This window comes from Sminthopsis crassicaudata, chromosome 2 (genome assembly GCF_048593235.1).
Source record: "Sminthopsis crassicaudata isolate SCR6 chromosome 2, ASM4859323v1, whole genome shotgun sequence".
NCBI lineage: Eukaryota > Metazoa > Chordata > Mammalia > Dasyuromorphia > Dasyuridae > Sminthopsis > Sminthopsis crassicaudata.
In genome coordinates this window covers 676,038,336-676,058,425 of record NC_133618.1, presented here as the reverse complement: position 1 = coordinate 676,058,425, position 20,090 = coordinate 676,038,336, and the positions used below count along the sequence as shown (strand labels likewise).

Genomic DNA, 20,090 nt, shown 5'->3' with positions numbered 1-20,090 from the left:
TCACTGTGAGAATCCTTGTCCACGGGCCCGATCCGGGAATCACAGAACCTGAGCTCACTGTGAGAATCCTCGTCCACCGGCTGGATCCGGGAATCACAGAACCTGAGCTCACTGTGAGAATCCTTGTCCACCGGCCCGATCCGGGAATCACAGAACCTGAGCTCACTTAAGAATCCTTGTCCACCAGCCTGATCCGGGAACCACAGAACCTGAGCTCAATGTGAGAATCCTTGTCCACCGGCCCGATCCGGGAATCACAGAACCTGAGCTCACTGTGAGAATCCTTGTCCTCCGGCCTGATCCAGGAATCACAGAACCTGAGCTCACTGTGAGAATCCTTGTCCACCAGCCTGATCCGGGAATCACAGAACCTGAGCTTACTGTGAGAATCCTCGTCCACGGGCCCGATCCGGGAACCACAGAACCTGAGCTCACTTAAGAATCCTTGTCCACCGGCCCGATCCGGGAATCACAGAACCTGAGCTCACTTAAGAATCCTTGTCCACCGGCCCGATCCGGGAATCACAGAACCTGAGCTCACTTAAGAATCCTTGTCCACCGGCCCGATCCGGGAACCACAGAATCTGAGCTCACTGTGAGAATCCTTGTCCACCAGCCTGATCCGGGAACCACAGAACCTGAGCTCACTGTGAGAATCCTTGTCCACGGGCCCGATCCGGGAATCACAGAACCTGAGCTCACTGTGAGAATCCTTGTCCACGGGCCCGATCCGGGAATCACAGAACCTGAGCTCACTGTGAGAATCCTTGTCCACCGGCCCGATCCAGGAATCACAGAACCTGAGCTCACTGTGAGAATCCTTGTCCTCCGGCCCGATCCGGGAATCACAGAACCTGAGCTCACTGTGAGAATCCTTGTCCACCGGCCCGATCCGGGAATCACAGAACCTGAGCTCACTGTGAGAATCCTTGTCCTCCGGCCTGATCCGGGAATCACAGAACCTGAGCTCACTGTGAGAATCCTTGTCCACGGGCCGGATCCGGGAATCACAGAACCTGAGCTCACTGTGAGAATCCTTGTCCACGGGCCGGATCCGGGAATCACAGAACCTGAGCTCACTGTGAGAATCCTTGTCCGCGGGCCCGATCCGGGAATCACAGAACCTGAGCTCACTGTGAGAATCCTTGTCCACGGGCCGGATCCGGGAATCACAGAACCTGAGCTCACTGTGAGAATCCTTGTCCGCCGGCCCGATCCGGGAATCACAGAACCTGAGCTCACTGTGAGAATCCTTGTCCGCGGGCCCGATCCGGGAATCACAGAACCTGAGCTCACTGTGAGAATCCTTGTCCGCGGGCCCGATCCGGGAATCACAGAACCTGAGCTCACTGTGAGAATCCTTGTCCACCGGCCCGATCCGGGAATCACAGAACCTGAGCTCACTGTGAGAATCCTTGTCCTCCGGCCTGATCCAGGAATCACAGAACCTGAGCTCACTGTGAGAATCCTTGTCCACGGGCCCGATCCGGGAATCACAGAACCTGAGCTCACTGTGAGAATCCTTGTCCACGGGCCCGATCCGGGAATCACAGAACCTGAGCTCACTGTGAGAATCCTTGTCCACGGGCCCGATCCGGGAATCACAGAACCTGAGCTCACTGTGAGAATCCTTGTCCACGGGCCCGATCCGGGAATCACAGAACCTGAGCTCACTGTGAGAATCCTTGTCCACCGGCCCGATCCGGGAATCACAGAACCTGAGCTCACTGTGAGAATCCTTGTCCTCCGGCCCGATCCGGGAATCACAGAACCTGAGCTCACTGTGAGAATCCTTGTCCACCGGCCCGATCCGGGAATCACAGAACCTGAGCTCACTGTGAGAATCCTTGTACACCGGCCCGATCCGGGAATCACAGAACCTGAGCTCACTGTGAGAATCCTTGTCCTCCGGCCCGATCCGGGAACCACAGAACCTGAGCTCACTGTGAGAATCCTTGTCCACCGGCCCGATCCGGGAACCACAGAACCTGAGCTCACTGTGAGAATCCTTGTCCACGGGCCCGATCCGGGAATCACAGAACCTGAGCTCACTGTGAGAATCCTCGTCCACCGGCTGGATCCGGGAATCACAGAACCTGAGCTTTCGGCCCAACAAGGAGAGCTCACTTCCTCTGGACAGAGCCCAGGACACTTAGGGATGGGCTGAGTGACGGCAGACTTTTCCTTAGAGAATCATTCTGGAGCCTCTTCCCACGGCCGCTAGGTTTGCCCACTGAGGTCAGTGGACAACTGCCCAATACCTCTCCCTATCACAGCCCTTCAAATATCCAGAGCGACCACGGGCTGCCCCTTTACTTCCTGACTCAGGATCGTCGCGCCCATTTCCTTCACAAAAACGCCCCTCTCCAGTCACCCCCTTCCCTCCCCCATTACAGTGTCTCACTCTGTGACATAAATGCTTTTTGTTCACTCGTCCCATCCCATTCGCAGTGGAGGATTCTGGCTCTTCTTCTATCCATCACCTGAACACACTGGGTGAACTGCACGGCCGATGAGGCAACTGAGGCGCAAAAGGCAGACTGATGAGCTCAGTTTCAAAGAGCCTGGAAGCATCACCCAAGTCTCTTTGGTCCAATCCCAGCGTTCTTCCCGCTGGACGACACTTCCCAAGTGCCATTCTCCCACATGGAAGTGCACCATTGTAATTTTAGTCCTCTGCACCCCCGCCAACGATCCCCCAGATTTCTGGTCACTCTATGGAAGCCCACCACAGAGCCAGCCCAGAGCACGACAGCACGCCGTGGGGGTGGCTGGAGGAGCCCACACCGAGCGTGCCCCCCAGCAGCCAAGACCCCCAGAGTAAAGGCTGCAGGAACGCTGCCAGATTTGAAGCGTATCCCAAAGCCTTTCAGAAGGCAGCTCACTCCAGAAGGCACAGGGCCGAAACAAAGAGGAGGGAAATGGCAGGATTTGGGTGATTCCGGACTTGTGGGGGACACGGGGAGATGTGTGAAGTAGCGAGCGATGGGACCGGGCACAGAAAGCCAAGAAGCCAGCAGGGAGAAGAGAGCGCTGTCTCTCCTTGCTTGGGCCTCTGCTTTTCTGTTCGCAAGTGCGCCTTAACTTTAATTATTTATAGCTAATGTAGGGTGGTCTATTTTGTAAAAGTAATGAAATCTCCGTAATGAGACCTCCCTGGAGATCTCGGCTATTAAATCTCCCCTAACGAGCAGATGAGATGGCTGGAGCTGTTGCTGAAGATCGTGCGATTAACTCCACTGGACAAGAAGCCACGGCCCACTGGAAAGGGAAGAGGCCCGAGGAGGCCTGAGTTCAAGTGGTGGCAGATACGGGCATCTACACCGACTGTCCCCAAATCGTTCAATCGATCCATCAACAAGCCTTGATTAAGCACCAACTATATGCCAGGAAGAGTCCTCGGTGAAAAGGGATGCAAAAAAAAAAAAAAGATGCAGCGGCCCTGTTCTGGAGGAACTAATATTCTGTCAGGAAAGTTAATATGATCATATATAATAATTGTTGAATGGGGCAGCTGGGTGACGCAGCGGGTAAAGAACCAGCCCTGAAGTCAGGACCCGAGTTCAAATCTGATCAGACACTTAACACTTCCTGCCTGTGTGACCCTGGGCAAGTCACTTAATCCCAATTCCCTCAGCAACAAATAAATAAATAAATGAGCAAGTAAATAAATAATAATAATTGTTAAATAAATGCAACAGAAGCCAAGGTAAGTTTCGGGACAGATGGTCCTAGCAATTGGAAGACTTAATAAATGCTTGTTGATTGAATTAATTGGAATAAATGCTTATTAACTGTAGTGCCAGAAACTTGGCCTGCCTCCTCAAGGAGGGGAGATGGAATTGGAAAAAGTCAAAATTCAATGGAGGGTCAGCATGATTTTGTTTTGTTTTGTTTTGTTTTTTTAAGGGACCCAACATTTCCGGCCAAGATGGCGGTGTGGAGGCAGACAGCTGCTTGAGCTCCTCGTTTTCTCTCAGAACTTACTTCATGACAAGCCTCTGACTTAATGCTTGACCCAGAAAGAAATCCACAAATTATCACCAAGAGAAGACATCCTTGAAAGTCGCCAGAAAAGGTCTGTGTTTGTTCGGGGGAGGGTCAATCAGACTGGGCGCAGACTGAGGGCAGACAGCCAGAGCAAGATAGGCAGCTCACACAGCTCAGACCTGAGGGGGAGGGGTGTGATCTCTGCCGTTTCTGTGAAAGGGCTTTTGCCCCAGTGTAGATGCTCCGTCTTGGCAGCAAGCCAGGAGCGGTGGAGAGGGTGTAAACACCGGAGGTGAAGATTAAAACCCCAGAAAGCCAGCGTCTCTCAGAGCCCAGCCACCCCCAACCCCCACCTGTACTGACTCGGTGCGTTCTCAGAGCCTCAGAGCGCAGACTCAGTACAGTCATTGCTGTTCTGTTAGTGGCTCTCTGTTGCCCTACCCCCAGTCTGTAGAGGAAGCCCATTAATAACATCCAGCCCTATCCCCCGCAAAACAGACCAATTGTTTCTCTTGTCAGTTTGTTTTCTTTGATTCCTACTCTGACAAAATGAACAAAAAATTCAAAAGGGCTCTAACCATTGACAGCTTCTGTGTGGAGAGGGAGCAGACTTCAAATGCTGAGGAGACTAGGAACAGACTGTCCCTGGGAGGGATATAAGCTGCTCCTCAATACATAAGACTCTCATAGAGGAAATCAAAAAGGCTCTCACAAGAGAGCTGGAAGAGAAATGGGAAAAGGAAAGGGAAGCTTGGCAAGAGAGCCTGGAGAAGTCATCCCATGCATTCAAAGACAGAATGGATAAAGAAATCAAATCATTGAGAAACAAGATTAGTGAGCTGGAAAAGGTAAACAACTCCAAGGAAAACAGGATTAGTGAGCTGGAAAAGGTAAACAACTCCAAGGAAAACAGGATTAGAGAGCTGGAAAAAGAAATCAGCTCTCTAAAAAATAAAATGGATAAAATGGAAAAAAATTCCATAGAAGATAAAACCTCAATTGGACAATTACAAAGAGATATAAAAAAAGTGAGTGAAGAAAATACATCACTGAAAATTAGACTGGAACAAGTAGAAATGAATGACTCAAGGAGAAACCAAGAGGGAGTCAAGCAAAACCAGAGAAATGAAACAATTGAAAAGACTGTCAAGTACCTTACCAGAAAGACAACAGACCTGGAAAACAGATCCAGGAGAGACAATTTGAGAATAATCGGACTCCCTGAAAAATGGGAGGAAAAAAAGAGCTTGGACACCATTTTCGAGGAAATTATCAAAGAGAACTGCCCAAACGTTTTGGAAACAGAGGGTAAAATAGACATTGAGAAAATTCATCGATCACCTACTGAAAGGGACCCTAAAATCAAAACGCCAAGAAATATAGTGGCCAAGTTCAAGAACCATCAGACAAAGGAAAAGATATTGGAAGCTGCTAGAAAAAAACAATTCAGATATGGAGGATCCACAATAAGGATAACACAGGATCTAGCAGCGTCCACATTAAAAGAACGCAGGGCCTGGAACATGATATTCCGAAAGGCTAAGGAACTTGGTATGCAGCCAAGAATAACTTACCCAGCAAGAATGAGCATCGTTTTCCAGGGAAGAAGATGGACATTTAACGAAATAAATGAATTCCATCTATTTTTGATGAAAAAACCAGACCTAAATAAAAGGTTTGATCTTCAAATACAGAACTCAAGAGACTTCTAAAAAAGGTAAAAAGAAATCTTGAGAACTATACTTCTGTCAAAAAAATATGTAAAGAACATATGTACAATTTGTCTTAGAAACTAGAGGTGGAAAGGAGATTATATCATAAAAAAGTATAAAGTGGTGGTACTACATATCTCATGAAGAGGCAAAGGTAACCTATTATATCTGAGAGAAAGAAAGGAGGGAGATGAACATAGCGTGTATCAATAGACATATTCGATTTATGGTGAAACTTCTTCCACTTCATTGAAAAGTGAAAGGGAAGGAGTAAGCTAAGGGGAAGGGAATACAGTAATTTCGAGGAAAAGGGGTAAAATAAGGGGAGGACCTTTAAGGTGGGGGAGGGATCCTAAAAAGGGAGGGCTGTGAAAAGCAAGTGGTGTTTACCAGTTTAATACTGGATAGGAGGGTAAAAGGAAAGGAAAGGGGAAAAGCATAAGCAGGGGTTAATAGGATGGTAAGCAATATAGAATTAGTCCTTCTAACCATAAATGTGAATGGGGCAAACTGCCTCATAAAGAGGAAGCATTTAGCAGACTGGATTAAAAGTCAGAATCCTACTATATGTTGTTTACAGGAAACACACCTGAAACAGGGTGAGACATTCAAACTAAAAGTAAAAGGGTGGAGCAGAATCTATTATGCTTCAGGTGAAGCCAAAAAAGCAGGGGTAGCCATCCTCATCTCAGATCAAGCAAAAACAAAAATTGATCTAATTAAAAGAGATAAGGAAGGGCATTATATCCTGCTAAAGGGAAGCATCAATAGTGAAGCAGTATCAATATTAAACATGTATGCACCAAGTGGTGCAGCATCTAAATTCTTAAAAGAGAAATTAAGAGAGCTGCAAGAGGAAATAGATAGCAAAACTATAATAGCGGGAGATCTCAACCTTGCACTATCAGAATTAGATAAATCAAACCACAAAATAAATAAGAAAGAAGTCAAAGAGGTAAATAGAATACTAGAAAAGTCTGATATGATAGATCTTTGGCGAAAGCTAAATGGAGACAGAAAGGAATATACTTTCTTCTCAGCAGTTCATGGAACCTATACAAAAATCGATCATATACTAGGGCATAAAAACCTCAAAATCAAATGCAGTAAGGCAGAAATAGTAAATGCATCCTTTTCAGACCATAATGCAATCAAAATAACATTTAATAAAAAGCCAGGGGAAAAGAGACCAAAAAATAATTGGAAACTAAATAATCTTATACTAAAGAATGATTGGGTAAAACAGCAAATCATAGACATAATTAATAACTTCACCCAAGAAAATGACAATAATGAGACATCATACCAAAATGTGTGGGATACAGCCAAAGCAGTAATTAGGGGAAGTTTTATATCTCTACAGGCCTACTTGCATAAAATAGAGAAAGAGACGGCCAACGAATTGGGTTTACAACTAAAATTGCTAGAAAAGGAACAAATTAAAAACCCCCAGACAAACACAAAACTTGAAATTCAAAAAATAAAAGGTGAGATTAATAAAATTGAAAGTAAAAAAACTATTGAATTAATTAATAAAACTAAGAGTTGGTTTTATGAAAAAACCAACAAAATAGACAAACCCTTAGTAAACCTGATTAAAAAAAGGAAAGAGAAAAAGCAAATTGATAGTCTTGAAAATGAAAAGGGTGAACTCACCACTAATGAAGAGGAAATTAGAACAATAGTTAGGAGCTATTTTGTTCAACTTTATGCCGATAAATTCGATAACTTAAATGAAATGGAAGAATACCTTCAAAAATATAGCTTGCCCAGATTAACAGAGGAAGAAGTAAGTAGTCTAAATAGTCCCATCTCAGAAAAAGAAATAGACCAAGCTATTAACCAACTTCCTAAGAAAAAGTCCCCAGGACCAGATGGATTTACAGGTGAATTCTACCAAACATTTAAAGAACAACTAACTCCAATGCTATGTAAACTGTTTGAAAAAATAGGGATTGAAGGAGTCCTACCAAATTCCTTCTATGACACAGACATGGTACTGATACCTAAACCAGGTAGATCGAAAACTGAGAAAGAAAACTATAGACCAATTTCCTTAATGAATATTGATGCTAAAATCTTAAATAAGATATTAGCAAATAGACTTCAGAAAATCATCCCCAGGATAATACACTATGACCAAGTGGGATTTATACCAGGAATGCAGGGCTGGTTTAATATTAGGAAAACTATTAGTATAATTGACCATATTAATAATCAAATTAATAAAAACCATATGATCATCTCAATAGATGCAGAAAAGGCATTTGATAAAATCCAACATCCATTCCTACTAAAAACGCTTGAGAGTATAGGAATAAATGGACTATTCCTTAAAATAATAAGGAGCATATATTTAAAACCTTCAGTAAACATCATATGTAATGGTGATAAACTAGAACCTTTCCCTGTAAGATCAGGAGTGAAACAAGGTTGCCCACTATCACCATTACTATTCAATATAGTACTAGAAACTCTAGCCTTGGCAATAAGAGCCGAGAAAGAGATCCAAGGAATTAGAGTAGGAAATGAAGAAATCAAATTGTCACTTTTCGCAGATGACATAATGGTATACTTAGAGAACCCCAAAGACTCTGCTAAAAAGCTATTAGAAATAATTCAGAATTTTAGCAAAGTCGCAGGATACAAAATAAATCCACATAAATCCTCAGGATTTTTATACATTACCAACACAATCCAACAGCAAGAGATACAAAGAGAAATTCCCTTCAAAATAACAGTCGATAGTATCAAATATTTGGGAATATATCTACCAAAGAAGAGTCAGGAATTATATGAGCAAAATTACAAAACACTTGCCACAAAAATAAAGTCAGATTTAAATAATTGGAAAGACATTCAGTGTTCTTGGATAGGCTGAGCGAATATAATAAAGATGACAATACTCCCCAAACTAATCTATTTATTTAGTGCTATACCAATCAGACTCCCAAGAAACTATTTTAATGACCTAGAAAAAATAACAACAAAATTCATATGGAAGAATAAAAGGTCGAGAATTGCAAGGGAACTAATGAAAAAAAAGTCAGAGGAAGGTGGTCTAAGTGTACCTGATTTAAAGCTATATTATAAAGCAACAGTCACCAAAACCATTTGGTATTGGCTAAGAAATAGACTAGTTGATCAGTGGCATAGGTTAGGTTCACAGGACAAGACAGTGAATAAAAATAGCAATCTAATCTTTGACAAACCCAAAGATCCCAAATTTTGGGATAAGAATTCATTATTTGACAAAAACTGCTGGGAAAACTGGAAATTAGTATGGCAGAAACTAGGCATGGACCCACATTTAACACCACATACTAAGATTAGATCAAAATGGGTCCAAGATTTAGGCATAAAGAACGAAATCATAAATAAATTGGAGGAACATGGGATGGTTTACCTCTCAGACTTGTGGAGGAGGAAGGAGTTTGTGTCCAAGGGAGAACTAGAGACCATTATTGATCACAAAATAGAACATTTTGATTACACCAAATTAAAAAGTTTCTGCACAAACAAAACTAATGCAAACAAGATTAGAAGGGAAGTAACAAATTGGGAAAAAATTTTTACAGTTAAAGGTTCTGATAAAGGCCTCATCTCCAAAATATACAGAGAATTGACTTTAATTTATAAGAAATCAAGCCATTCTCCAATTGATAAATGGTCAAAGGATATGAACAGACAATTTTCAGATGATGAAATTAAAACTATTTCCACTCATATGAAAGAGTGTTCCAAATCACTATTGATCAGAGAAATGCAAATTAAGACAACTCTGAGGTATCATTACACACCTGTCAGATTGGCTAAGATGACAGGAACAAATAACGATGAATGTTGGAGGGGCTGTGGGAAAACTGGGACACTGATGCATTGTTGGTGGAGTTGTGAAAGAATCCAACCATTCTGGAGAGCAATCTGGAATTATGCCCAAAAAGTTATCAAAATGTGCATACCCTTTGACCCAGCCATACTACTACTGGGCTTATACCCCAAGGAACTACTAGAGAAGGGAAAGGGTCCTGTATGTGCCAAAATGTTTGTGGCAGCCCTTTTCATAGTGGCTAGAAGCTGGAAGATGAATGGATGTCCATCAATTGGAGAATGGTTGGGTAGGCTGTGGTATATGAATGTTATGGAATATTATTGTTCTATAAGAAATGACCAACAGGAGAAATACAGAGAGGCTTGGAGAGACTTACATCAACTGATGCTGAGTGAAACGAGCAGAACCAGAAGATCATTATACACTTCAACAATGATACTGTATGAGGATGCATGCTGATGGAAGTGGATTTCTTCAACATAGAGAAGAGCTAATCCAATTCCAATTGATTAATGATGGACAGAACCAGCTACATCCAGAAAAGGAACACTGGGAAATGAATGTAAACTGTTATTTTTACCTTCTGAATCCAATTCTTCCTGTGCAACAAAAAATTCGGTTCTACACACATATATTGTATCTAAATTATACTGTAATATATTTAACATATGTAAGACTGCTTGCCATCTGGGGGAGGGGGTTGGGGGAGGAAGGGAAAAAATCTGAATAGAAGTAAGTGCAAGGGATAATGTTGTAAAAAATTACCCATGCATATGTACTGTCAAAAAATGTTATAATTATAAAATAAAATAAAAAATTAAAAAAAAAAAAAAAAAAAAAAAAAAAAAAAGGGACCCGAGTATCCAGTATTATGCTAGTGCTGCAGTTCAAAAACAAACAAACAAACAAACCACTATATAAACAGTCCAGGCCCTCCAAATATTGCCCTTCTGTCAGGGCACACACACAGAGAAATGTGAGTTGTTATGAGAATCTCAGAGTCTTGGAAAGCTGCTTCCAATGCAAAGCCCTGGGACAGTACTGACCGTCACACTGGCCAGGACTGTTTCTTCTAAAGCGCCTCCAGCAGCCCCTGGCCAGGATTCGGGGTAGGCAGGTCTGGCTGCCCAGGACAAGCTGCCCCGTGGGAGGCTACATGTGGCCGGCAGAACTGCACAGCTGCTTGGAGGGCGCGGAGCCACGGAGCAGCTCTCGGACTTCATCCATAACCATCCTGGCTGCTTACAGTCCACAGCCACCTTCTCTGTCTGAGAAAATCCACACTCGAGAATGAAATTGTACCTCTGCCTGAGAAACAGGAGGTGATTCTCCCCCGGTCCCCAGCGACCCCTGGCCATCTTCCCCTCATCTCTTCTGATCACTCACCACTTCCTTTGTTGCTTTTTCCCCCCAGGAATACGAAGGCACCTTTTCAGACTGAAAATATTTCACTGAAAACATATGATCTGAAGCTGCAGTTAAAAAGCTGGCACCAAAAAAAAAGATTTACATTTAAAATTAAAGAAAAAATCTAGCACCATCCTTTTACTCCAAGCTAATCTGGTTAAGCTGAGGAAGGCACAGTAGTATAGAATTTAGCACAGGCCTGGGTGTAAGTGCCTTGGAAACTCATCAGCCAGGTGGGAGTGGCCAAGTCATACAGCCTCTCCGTGTCAAAAGAAAATTCTCTAATGTTACATGTTTAACTGACTTAAATGGGGCTCAGAAATGCACTAAAAGCCAAGAATGAGGAGATTTTCCTTTCAGGCCCTTGGCTTTGCCTCAGTTTCTCCACGCTTACACTGGGAATCATAAAGAGAAGGGAGCACGGAAGTTCGGGGTTTTGTGTGTGTTGTTGGTTTTTAAGAAAAATAAGACCAAAGCGTGAACATAAATGTGGAGGGAAGGCAAAGCCTCTCAGAGAAGGCTCCGGTCTTGGCTCGTGTGTCAGGACTTTATATGGGCTGCGAATAAATGAGCGAGAGCAACGACGAAGGCCTGAGGCTTCACTCAAAGCACTCTCTACAAACACAGAATGTAAATCCCATTTGTCCAAAACAAGAAGAACGACGATCGGCCCACCGGAACCCGGTTACGGTGGACTGGGGGCTTCTTCTCATAAAGCGACCAAGTCATCAACAGGGAAGCAAACTGACAAGTACAAAATGATCACCACTGTTCCCAAACTCCAGGAAAAGGGCGGTCTCATCCACAGTCACCTCAAAGGACACTGGGTCACTCATCCCCCAAAAAGCAGCCTCCCAGGCCCCCCTGCAGAGCTGTGTCCCACGGACGAGGGCTGCTGACTAGGGTCGCTGTCCAGCACCCCGGGAATCACCCCCCCCGCATCTGCCTCCACGTGGGAGCCATCCCCCGCACTCCTGTCAACGAGCAGGGACTAAATCTTCCTGTTCCTGTAAGGGAGTAGCTTTAATTGCCTGAAACTCCTGTTGCCTCATGCCAAGAGAAGCCTCAGTGGCGTCTACCCGAGCCCGCGGACACTGACTAATGGGATGGTTTAACGATCGCCAGCCTTCGGCTCACCATGCTGGGTGAAGAGGTCGCTGTGAACGATTTCAATCAAGCAGTAGAGCTTCTGAATTGTCAGCAAGCCCGTGGGCACGTTCAGGATGAACTCGGTAAACATTTTGCTGCATGGGAAGAGAAGAACAAAACAGGACACCTGTGAGGGCTTGTGTTCCCACAGCCATAGGAGCAGAAAAGACGGAAAGTCAACTGCAGGATGCTCTTTGATACAGGAGGAAAACTGGTCCCCGTACAGAGCTGGATAAGAAGAGTCTCAACACTTTCAGGAGACATCTGAGCAAAGTACACAAGAAGCCATGGGATTCTAATGAGGAGGTAGTTTGGCCCTGGAAAATCAAAAGAGCTTTACCCAGGAGATAGAGTCCTCTCCTCCTCCACATCCTCCTCATCGCCCCCATCGGGATCATCACTGGGATTTCTGTTGCAGATTAAAAACTTTTGACACTAATTGTAAATTTAACTTCATGACTTTGCCCTACACCAACGTGGAGAAATGAGTGAAACTGCCAGCTTTTGCAATGGAGACTCACTTAAATCTAATTCGGACTCAGGTTGTCATTGATCCTCTTCTAGAGCAACTAAAAAGGGCCAACTTTGAGCCCAGCTTTATTATTCCCGATGTCTGGGATTTCAGGATATAAGAAACTCAGTCTCCTAGTATGGGTCAGCATCTTCTCCGCTGTTAGAGATGCCTTCAGGGTGATATGGGAAAGTGACTTGCTCAAGATCACATGGCCCGAGTGAGGGCAGACACAGACCTATCTCTATCCATTACCCAGCAGTTCTGATTGGTTTTACAAACGAGAAACCCAGTGAGAGGCAAAGAGAGTCACTTGTCCCGAGTCACCCAGGAAGTGAATGGCAGCAGCAGGTCTTCCTGCTTCCCAGAGCAGAATCCTAACCACTAGACACCAGGGCCTCATACACGTACTCATGTTCATGAGATCATAGATTTGGACCTTAACGGTCATCTAAGGAAGTGCAAGAGTGGGAGCAAAAAAAAATTAGATTTCAAAAGTTGGTGTCAAAAAAACTTTTACATGTAACTGAGAAATATTTAACCAAATAAATAAATGAAATTTAAAAGAAAAAGAAACTCAAGCAGCCTCAATTTGTGATGAGGAAACAGGGATTCCTTACAAACAAAGATCCCACAGGTAAGAAATGGCAGGGCTGGAACCTTTATGCCTTGTTCTCCATTAATGTCCACTTCTGCCAGGGGTAGAATCTAGAATTCTCAAAACTTAAAAAAAAAAAAAGTTTTAAAACATTTTAAAATGTAATTGGGGGTGGGTATTATATATTAAAAATAATTATAAAAATAATACTCAGTTTTTTAATAATCTATAATATTGTTGGCAAGTGCATCCCTCCCACCAATGCCAAGGGCAGAGCCTGAGTTAGTAAGTGATCTTCAAGAGTTTCTGTGACCAAAGGAATCATCCTTTTGGGGGTCACTGAAAGCTAGAACAATAATTGGCCAATGGTTACAGACTCTTCCATTGCAATGACAGAGCCATGAAAGATGTGGGATTAGCACAGGGCTACAATGAGTCACAGAGAAGTAAAACAGTAAAATGCTTTTTATGGGAAATTGTTCACAGACTCATGTAGAAGGAATATTTAAAAAAAAAAAAATGGCACATGGGTTGAATCTCCAAAATTGCTTTTTGGTTCAATTAAAAGTCCTAACTACATGCACATAATAATCATAGAATATTTGTTACCAAGAATGATAATAAATACAATACGGAAAATACCCTGGATTCTCTCTTACCTGAGTTCTTTGGGATCAAATACCAATTTCACATCATTGACGATCGTGGGTAGATATTTCAGGGCTGCCCCCTGCAAATCGACAACAAAGGAAAAGGGTTATCTGACCAATGCTAGGATGGTAGTAACAGCAACTTAACATTCCCCTAAAATTAAAAGATAAGAAAAATATGCAGCAGAATGAATTTCAGAAATATTTCTTTGTTGTTCAGGCATGAACAACTCTTCATGAGCCCCATGTGGGGTTTTCTTAGCAAAGACACTAGAGGAATTTGCATTTTCTTCTCCAGCCCATTTTACAGATGAGAAAACTGAGGTAAATAGGGTAAAGTGACTCACCCAGAGTCACACAAGCTAGTATGTGTCTGAGGCTAGATGAACATTAGTCTTATAAGTTCAGTGAGCTCTCCACTGCACCACTTAGCTATCCTGTAGGAGAAAAGTCCAAAGACCACAGAACTAGGAGCCTTAGAGCAATGAGGTTCAATATCTTCCACTGATAGAGAAGGAAAACAGAAGAACAATGACTTGTCAGAATCACACAGCATTCAGGATCTAAAACAAGATTTGAACTCAGCTCTAGTAGTCTTTCTGTTGGGCCAGCACACTGCCTCTAGGCACTCTGAATTCCTATGTTTCAGAAATTTTAAAATTATAATGTCTTATAAAGACAGGAGGCTTCTTTCCTAAGAATAGAATGAATAAATGAAACATTTACCATGGCAAACCAGTAAGCGAAGACCAGGAAATAGAAAAAGAAAAGTAAGACAAATGAAACAAATCCAGCAGTCCTTGGGGAACACCAGAAAAGAAAGTCTGATGCCTCTTAAATTGTACGCACAATATCAATTTCTAAAATGGAATCCTTCAATGATTTGAGGAATTTGGGGAAGCCAGAAATTCCTCTTCTGGGTCTTCAGGAGCTCCCCACTTCCAGGAGCAGCTGCTAGGTTGCATAGCCTCAGAGCTTACTTTCCTTAACGATGGCTGAAGACTCTGGGTTGAAATTATTGCTATTCCCAAGGATCAGGGTCCTGAGAAGCCTCCATCAGTCCATGATGCTGGTCCACTTTGCCCTTGATCTCTCCTTCAGGGTGTCTGGATGCTCTACCAAGGCTGATTTCTGTGTCCTGTGGGTGGCGGTGGATAAGGTTGGCTAGCCTGAAGCTTTCACAGGAGTTGCTTCCAGAAGATTGGACCTTAGCAAGAACTCTGAGATCCAATGAACGTGGACCATCCGGCTCAGGGACCCTTTCTCCGCCGACAATTCCACTCTCCTCCACTGGGTCACTCTCCTCTGGCAGTAACCATTCATCATTCCTGCCACAGCACCCCCATTCAAAAGATGTCAGACTTTACCTTCTCTGATTATTTCATTTTCTCTTCTACCATTTTCGACCTAATGTATATGTCTGCATATTTATGCAGGTACATGTTTTTCAGACAGCTGGAAATAGTTCAGAAGTCCAAATAGCCACAGAAATCACATACACACAATCACATATACACACCCAGGGTTTAGGTACCTCAGTGATTTTATGACCCAGTACCAGCAATGATAAAGAAGTCCTAATAGATTTATGCTACATCACCATTAAATAAATATATGAATGAACAAATAAATGAATAAAAATAATAATGATAATTGTAAAAAATGGAATACTGATCAATTACTTGTGTTAGGAAGATTTGGGTTCAGGAATTACAGGGTGGCTCCAAACAAGCTGCTCCCATTTCCTCTGAGTTGTTTTGAAATAAACAAAAATATATTTTTCTTGACAACTCATAGCATTCCTGAACGCCCCCAAACTGGAAGGCCGAGGTTCGGGGCTCTCCAAGCGGCAGGCTGAGTTTGTAAGTTTCTGGGGGGCAAGGAGTATGTCGTTTCCATTTCTTGCATTCTGTGTCCAACAAAGCATTCAGCCTTTAGGTGCTTTAACAAATGCTATCTGAAGATGGCCATGACCAAAAGACATGAACAAATGAACTTTGGAACATTCATAACCCACCTTCTGCTCGGCTCCCCTCGGGCCGGGCCGCCTCTCCTAACTGGGGCACACTGGGCCCTGAAGTGCCCTCAACATCCGTGCGGTGGTTGGCTCTGATGGGAAGGTCCCATGACCAAGCAAGAATAGGAAAGGCTGTCCGTGCAGGTGCAAGCCAAAGCACTCCTTCTGACCAAACATCTTGGGTTCTTTATTTAGGGGGTCTTGTCGGGGGGGCTTGGGAGGATTGTCGGGTTGAGGTTTCCTTCAAAGCTCAACTAGGATGCAACCCCCTGTGTGAAGCCTGCCCAGATCTTATCATTTGCTAAGATTCCTCCCCTAAAAAACATTACCACCAATTGAACTTATAAATAGAGGCATGTATATTGTCCAGTTAGATAAAATGTGGACTCTTCCTGAGTCTAGACCTGTACTTGGCACACAGTAGGCACTTCATAAATGCTTGATAGTTGATTTTAGTAAGGAAGTCTTTTTCTGCTAATGCTGACTTATATTTAACAATGAAATATCATCCCATAGGGAGATGATGAGGGAAGGGAGTGGCGCAGAAAGTACAAAGTGCATTGTAAAATTAGTAACCTGAGCTAATAGTTAGGGTAGGCCTGAGTTCAAATCTGACCTCCAACACTTACTAGCTATGTGATCTGGGCAAGTCACTTCACCCCACTTGCCACAGTTTCCTCAAGCATAAAATAGGGATAATAAGAGCAACTACATCAGAGTTAAGTTTTACTTAATATGTGTAAAGGGATTTTCAAGCCTTGAAACACCCCATGACTGTTGGCTAGTATTATTAAACTGACATGCCCTCCCCTTACCCGAAAAGTCTACGTTTTCCCATGTAGCTTCTTACATCTCTTTATATTAAATACATCAGAACACGTTTTACTGAAGACATCTCAGAGCAGGAAGGGATCGCAAAGGCCAGGGAGCCCAATCAATACCTGGGTCCGAGTCCCCTCGGCAAAACCCTTTAAACAGCCGGTCGCCTGGCCTCCAAGGGAGGACCCCAGGGGAAGGGGAGCCCGCGTGGGATTGTGAGACTGCACCTGCTGCCTTTGAACTATTCCCATTGTGGATGAGCTTTTCTTCACGTCATGCTTACATGCGTGTATGTGTGTGTGTGTGCACTGAAGCAGGGGTGGGGATGTCCTGACATAATTTGGTACCGGGAATTTTTTCAATGAGAGTTTTAAGCACAATTGGACCATCAATTAAAAAAATAAAACAACAAATTTAACTGGCTTTATACCGCTAGTCTGTCAGCCAATCACTTAAATAATAACACGACAAACTGGCTTTATATCACTAGTCTGTCAGCCAATCAATTAAAAAATAAAACAATAAATTTAACTGTCTTTATACCACTAGTCTGTCAGTCAATCAATTAAATAATAAAGCGACAAATTTAAAAGGCTTTATACTGCTAATCTGCCAGCCAATAAACATTTATTAAGCACCCATTATGTACTGTGCACCGTGTTTGGCCTTGAAAGGCTTGAAAAGGAAAGACACAACAACATCCCTTCCCTCAAGAAGCTTACACTCTAACTGGGAAGACAACATACAATAGCTCGAGATAGAATGATCCCAGTGAAGACACTAAATCAAAGAGGAATGGGGAAGGCCTCCTGGAAAAGGAGGGGGGATTTTAGCTGGGGCCTGAAACCAAATAAATGAATTGAAACATGTAAGAGTTCTTTAAAAATTTGTACATCAACCCCGCAAAATTCCATTGTTTCACATACATCTGCTCATTCCTCAGGCAGCTGGGACAGAGTGCGAGATCCTGTCATAAAGACCTGAGTTTAAATCCCATCCCAGGCATCTCCTAGCTTGTGATCCTGGCCAAGCCACTTAACCTCTGCCTCTGATAGTAGATAAGGATAATAAGAGCACCTACTATGCAGGGTTATTATGAGGCTAGAAATGAAAATATATTTGTCTGGCACTGTGAAATGTGTAAAAAGTGACATCTATCTAGACAAGAAGGGGACACAGAGAGAGAGGTGGAGGTGGGGAGAGAGACAGAGACAATGAGAGACAGGAGAGATGGGAGGAGGGGGAGAGATAGAAACAGACAGAGAGATATGGAGATAGACAGACAAAGAAAAAAAGAGAGAGAAAAAGAGAGAGACAGAGAGAGAGAGAAAGAGAGAGAGACAGAGAGAGAGAGAAAGAGAGAGACAGAGAGAGAGAGAGAGACAGAGAGAGAGACAGAGAGAGAGACACACAGACACACAAAGACAGAAACACAGACAGACCAGAAAAGTGGGAGAGAGAGGTAGGGAAGGGGGTGAAGACAAAGTGAGACAACAACACAGAGCCAGAAGGTAAGTCAGGTACCTAATATCATCCCAATAGAAAGCAGCTGAGATTCAAATAAGGATCCTTGTGTTCCACTTGCAACCCTTTTCTCCACCTCCCTCAATGCCCAGGGGCACTTACCCCACTCCCCACCCTAGCATTAATCTCATCTCCTAGCAGTAACTTTTTGGGGCTTTGTAAGCTACTTCCTTCTTGCTTTTCCTCAATCATCCCAGTTCTGCCCCCAGATGCCAACACCAAAATGCCAGGCTACAGATGGTCAGATCCACCCGGTCTCCATCAACAGCACCCTGTGCATCAGGGCTGACAGTCTGAACAATTGTTTTTCCTTCAGCTCTTTTAACCTTGCAAATGCACATTCACACATCCATATTCAAATATTTTCTCAAACACTCATAGGAACTCTGTATCTCCATCTCATCCCAGCTCAATTCAATAATAGAAAATTAAACTTCAACATACTGTGGCAACGGGCTTTCTATTTCTATGGCTTCATGATAATTTCTAGTTGATGCATTAATATAAAATCGATTTCTAACTATCTTTTATTATTATTGTTATTATAATTAGCAGCCTATAGCTACTTGCAATATAAATATTTTATACTGAGCATTTATCTAGCTGCATTATTCACACATGAGACCTTATGCTTAATTCAGTGAAAAGCACAAGTGATGTGTTTTATGAGTTTATATTTATCTGTATAATAAGATAATCTTAAGAGATGAAAGGAACATTAGGAATTATCTTATTGGGACCTCTCATTTTCTACATGAGGAAATGAGATTTTGTTGACTTCAAATTCAGGATCCTTGGTATTCTGCCAAAGAGGGATGTGAAAATCTCCTAGCCAATCTGAAAATGGGCAGGCAGGACCTGCCCAATTACCAAAAAGAGTGTGAGAGAGGTATATTAAAAAAAAAAGGAGCAAAGAACACGTTTATTGCATTTCTAATTCCCTCCTTTGACTAAGTGGAACACAAAGAACATAGTAAGAGAGCTATTGCATTGACACTGTGAAGAAGAAAATGTCCCTGGGCTCTATAGGGACAGAAATATTCCCTTTTTGCCAAGTAACCCAAATGCCCACTGGGGAGGGCAGCCGGTGAGGGAGCGCTGGATACCAAAGATTTGTTGGGCAGGCCTGGCCTACACATTACTAAATTATCATCCCGCTCTTCTTAAGTCACTGTGTTAACATAAAAATTACTAATTTACTATCTTCTTTAAGTTTAGTGATAATATTTGTCATTAATTTTATTGCTTTTAGCAGAATGGAAGAGCCCTAAGAGCAAAAACGGATTTATTTTTGTCTGTTAACCTCAGGGCCAAGACCCGGACAGAGCTTGTCGACTTATTAATTTAATGGCAAATTAAATGCTTTTTGATTATTTGGTATCTCAGAATTAAACTTTCCTACTACTAAACTTAGATAAGTTGCTTCCGGATCATGTTTATTAACCAATATTTATTGGCTAAATAATGGTCAATATTAGGAACAGAATATCTTAGTCCACATGGAAATTCAGCGACTGAAAGATAACAATTTCTTAGAAGCTACTAAAAGGACAATTTGTTCAATTTGTGCCAGTGGGTTAGTCAGTCATTCAGTCACTTATTTGGGTTTTATTATGTTCTGGGCACTCGGCTAAGCGTTGGGGATGCAGGTACAAAGAATGGATTAATGGGAGAGACAACACAAAGACCGGGAGAGCAGAAGTGAGAGGTCATGTTCAAAGGAATCACGGTGTCCAAAGAAGGGAGCAAGCTATAAAGAGCCTGGAAAGGGAGGAAGGAGGCACGCTGTGAAGAGCCTGAAATACCCACTGGAGAACTTGGTGTTTGGTCCTGCAGCCAACAGAGCATCAAAAGCGTCCGCCGAGCAGGTTACCCATAATC

At 43.0% G+C, this 20,090-nt stretch overlaps 1 protein-coding gene across 2 annotated transcripts in view; it reads right to left on the bottom strand.

Moving 5' to 3' along the window:
• DOCK1 (dedicator of cytokinesis 1) overlaps positions 1-20,090 on the bottom strand; it is a 465,334-nt gene that overhangs the window by 324,067 nt on the left and 121,177 nt on the right. For both annotated transcript variants that reach the window (XM_074297159.1, XM_074297160.1), the window contains exons 24-25: positions 13,859-13,929; positions 12,079-12,185 (exon numbers count right to left, since the gene is read on the bottom strand). In XM_074297159.1, the coding sequence (XP_074153260.1) occupies positions 12,079-12,185; positions 13,859-13,929 (178 nt within the window). The remainder of the gene's footprint in view (positions 1-12,078; positions 12,186-13,858; positions 13,930-20,090) is intronic.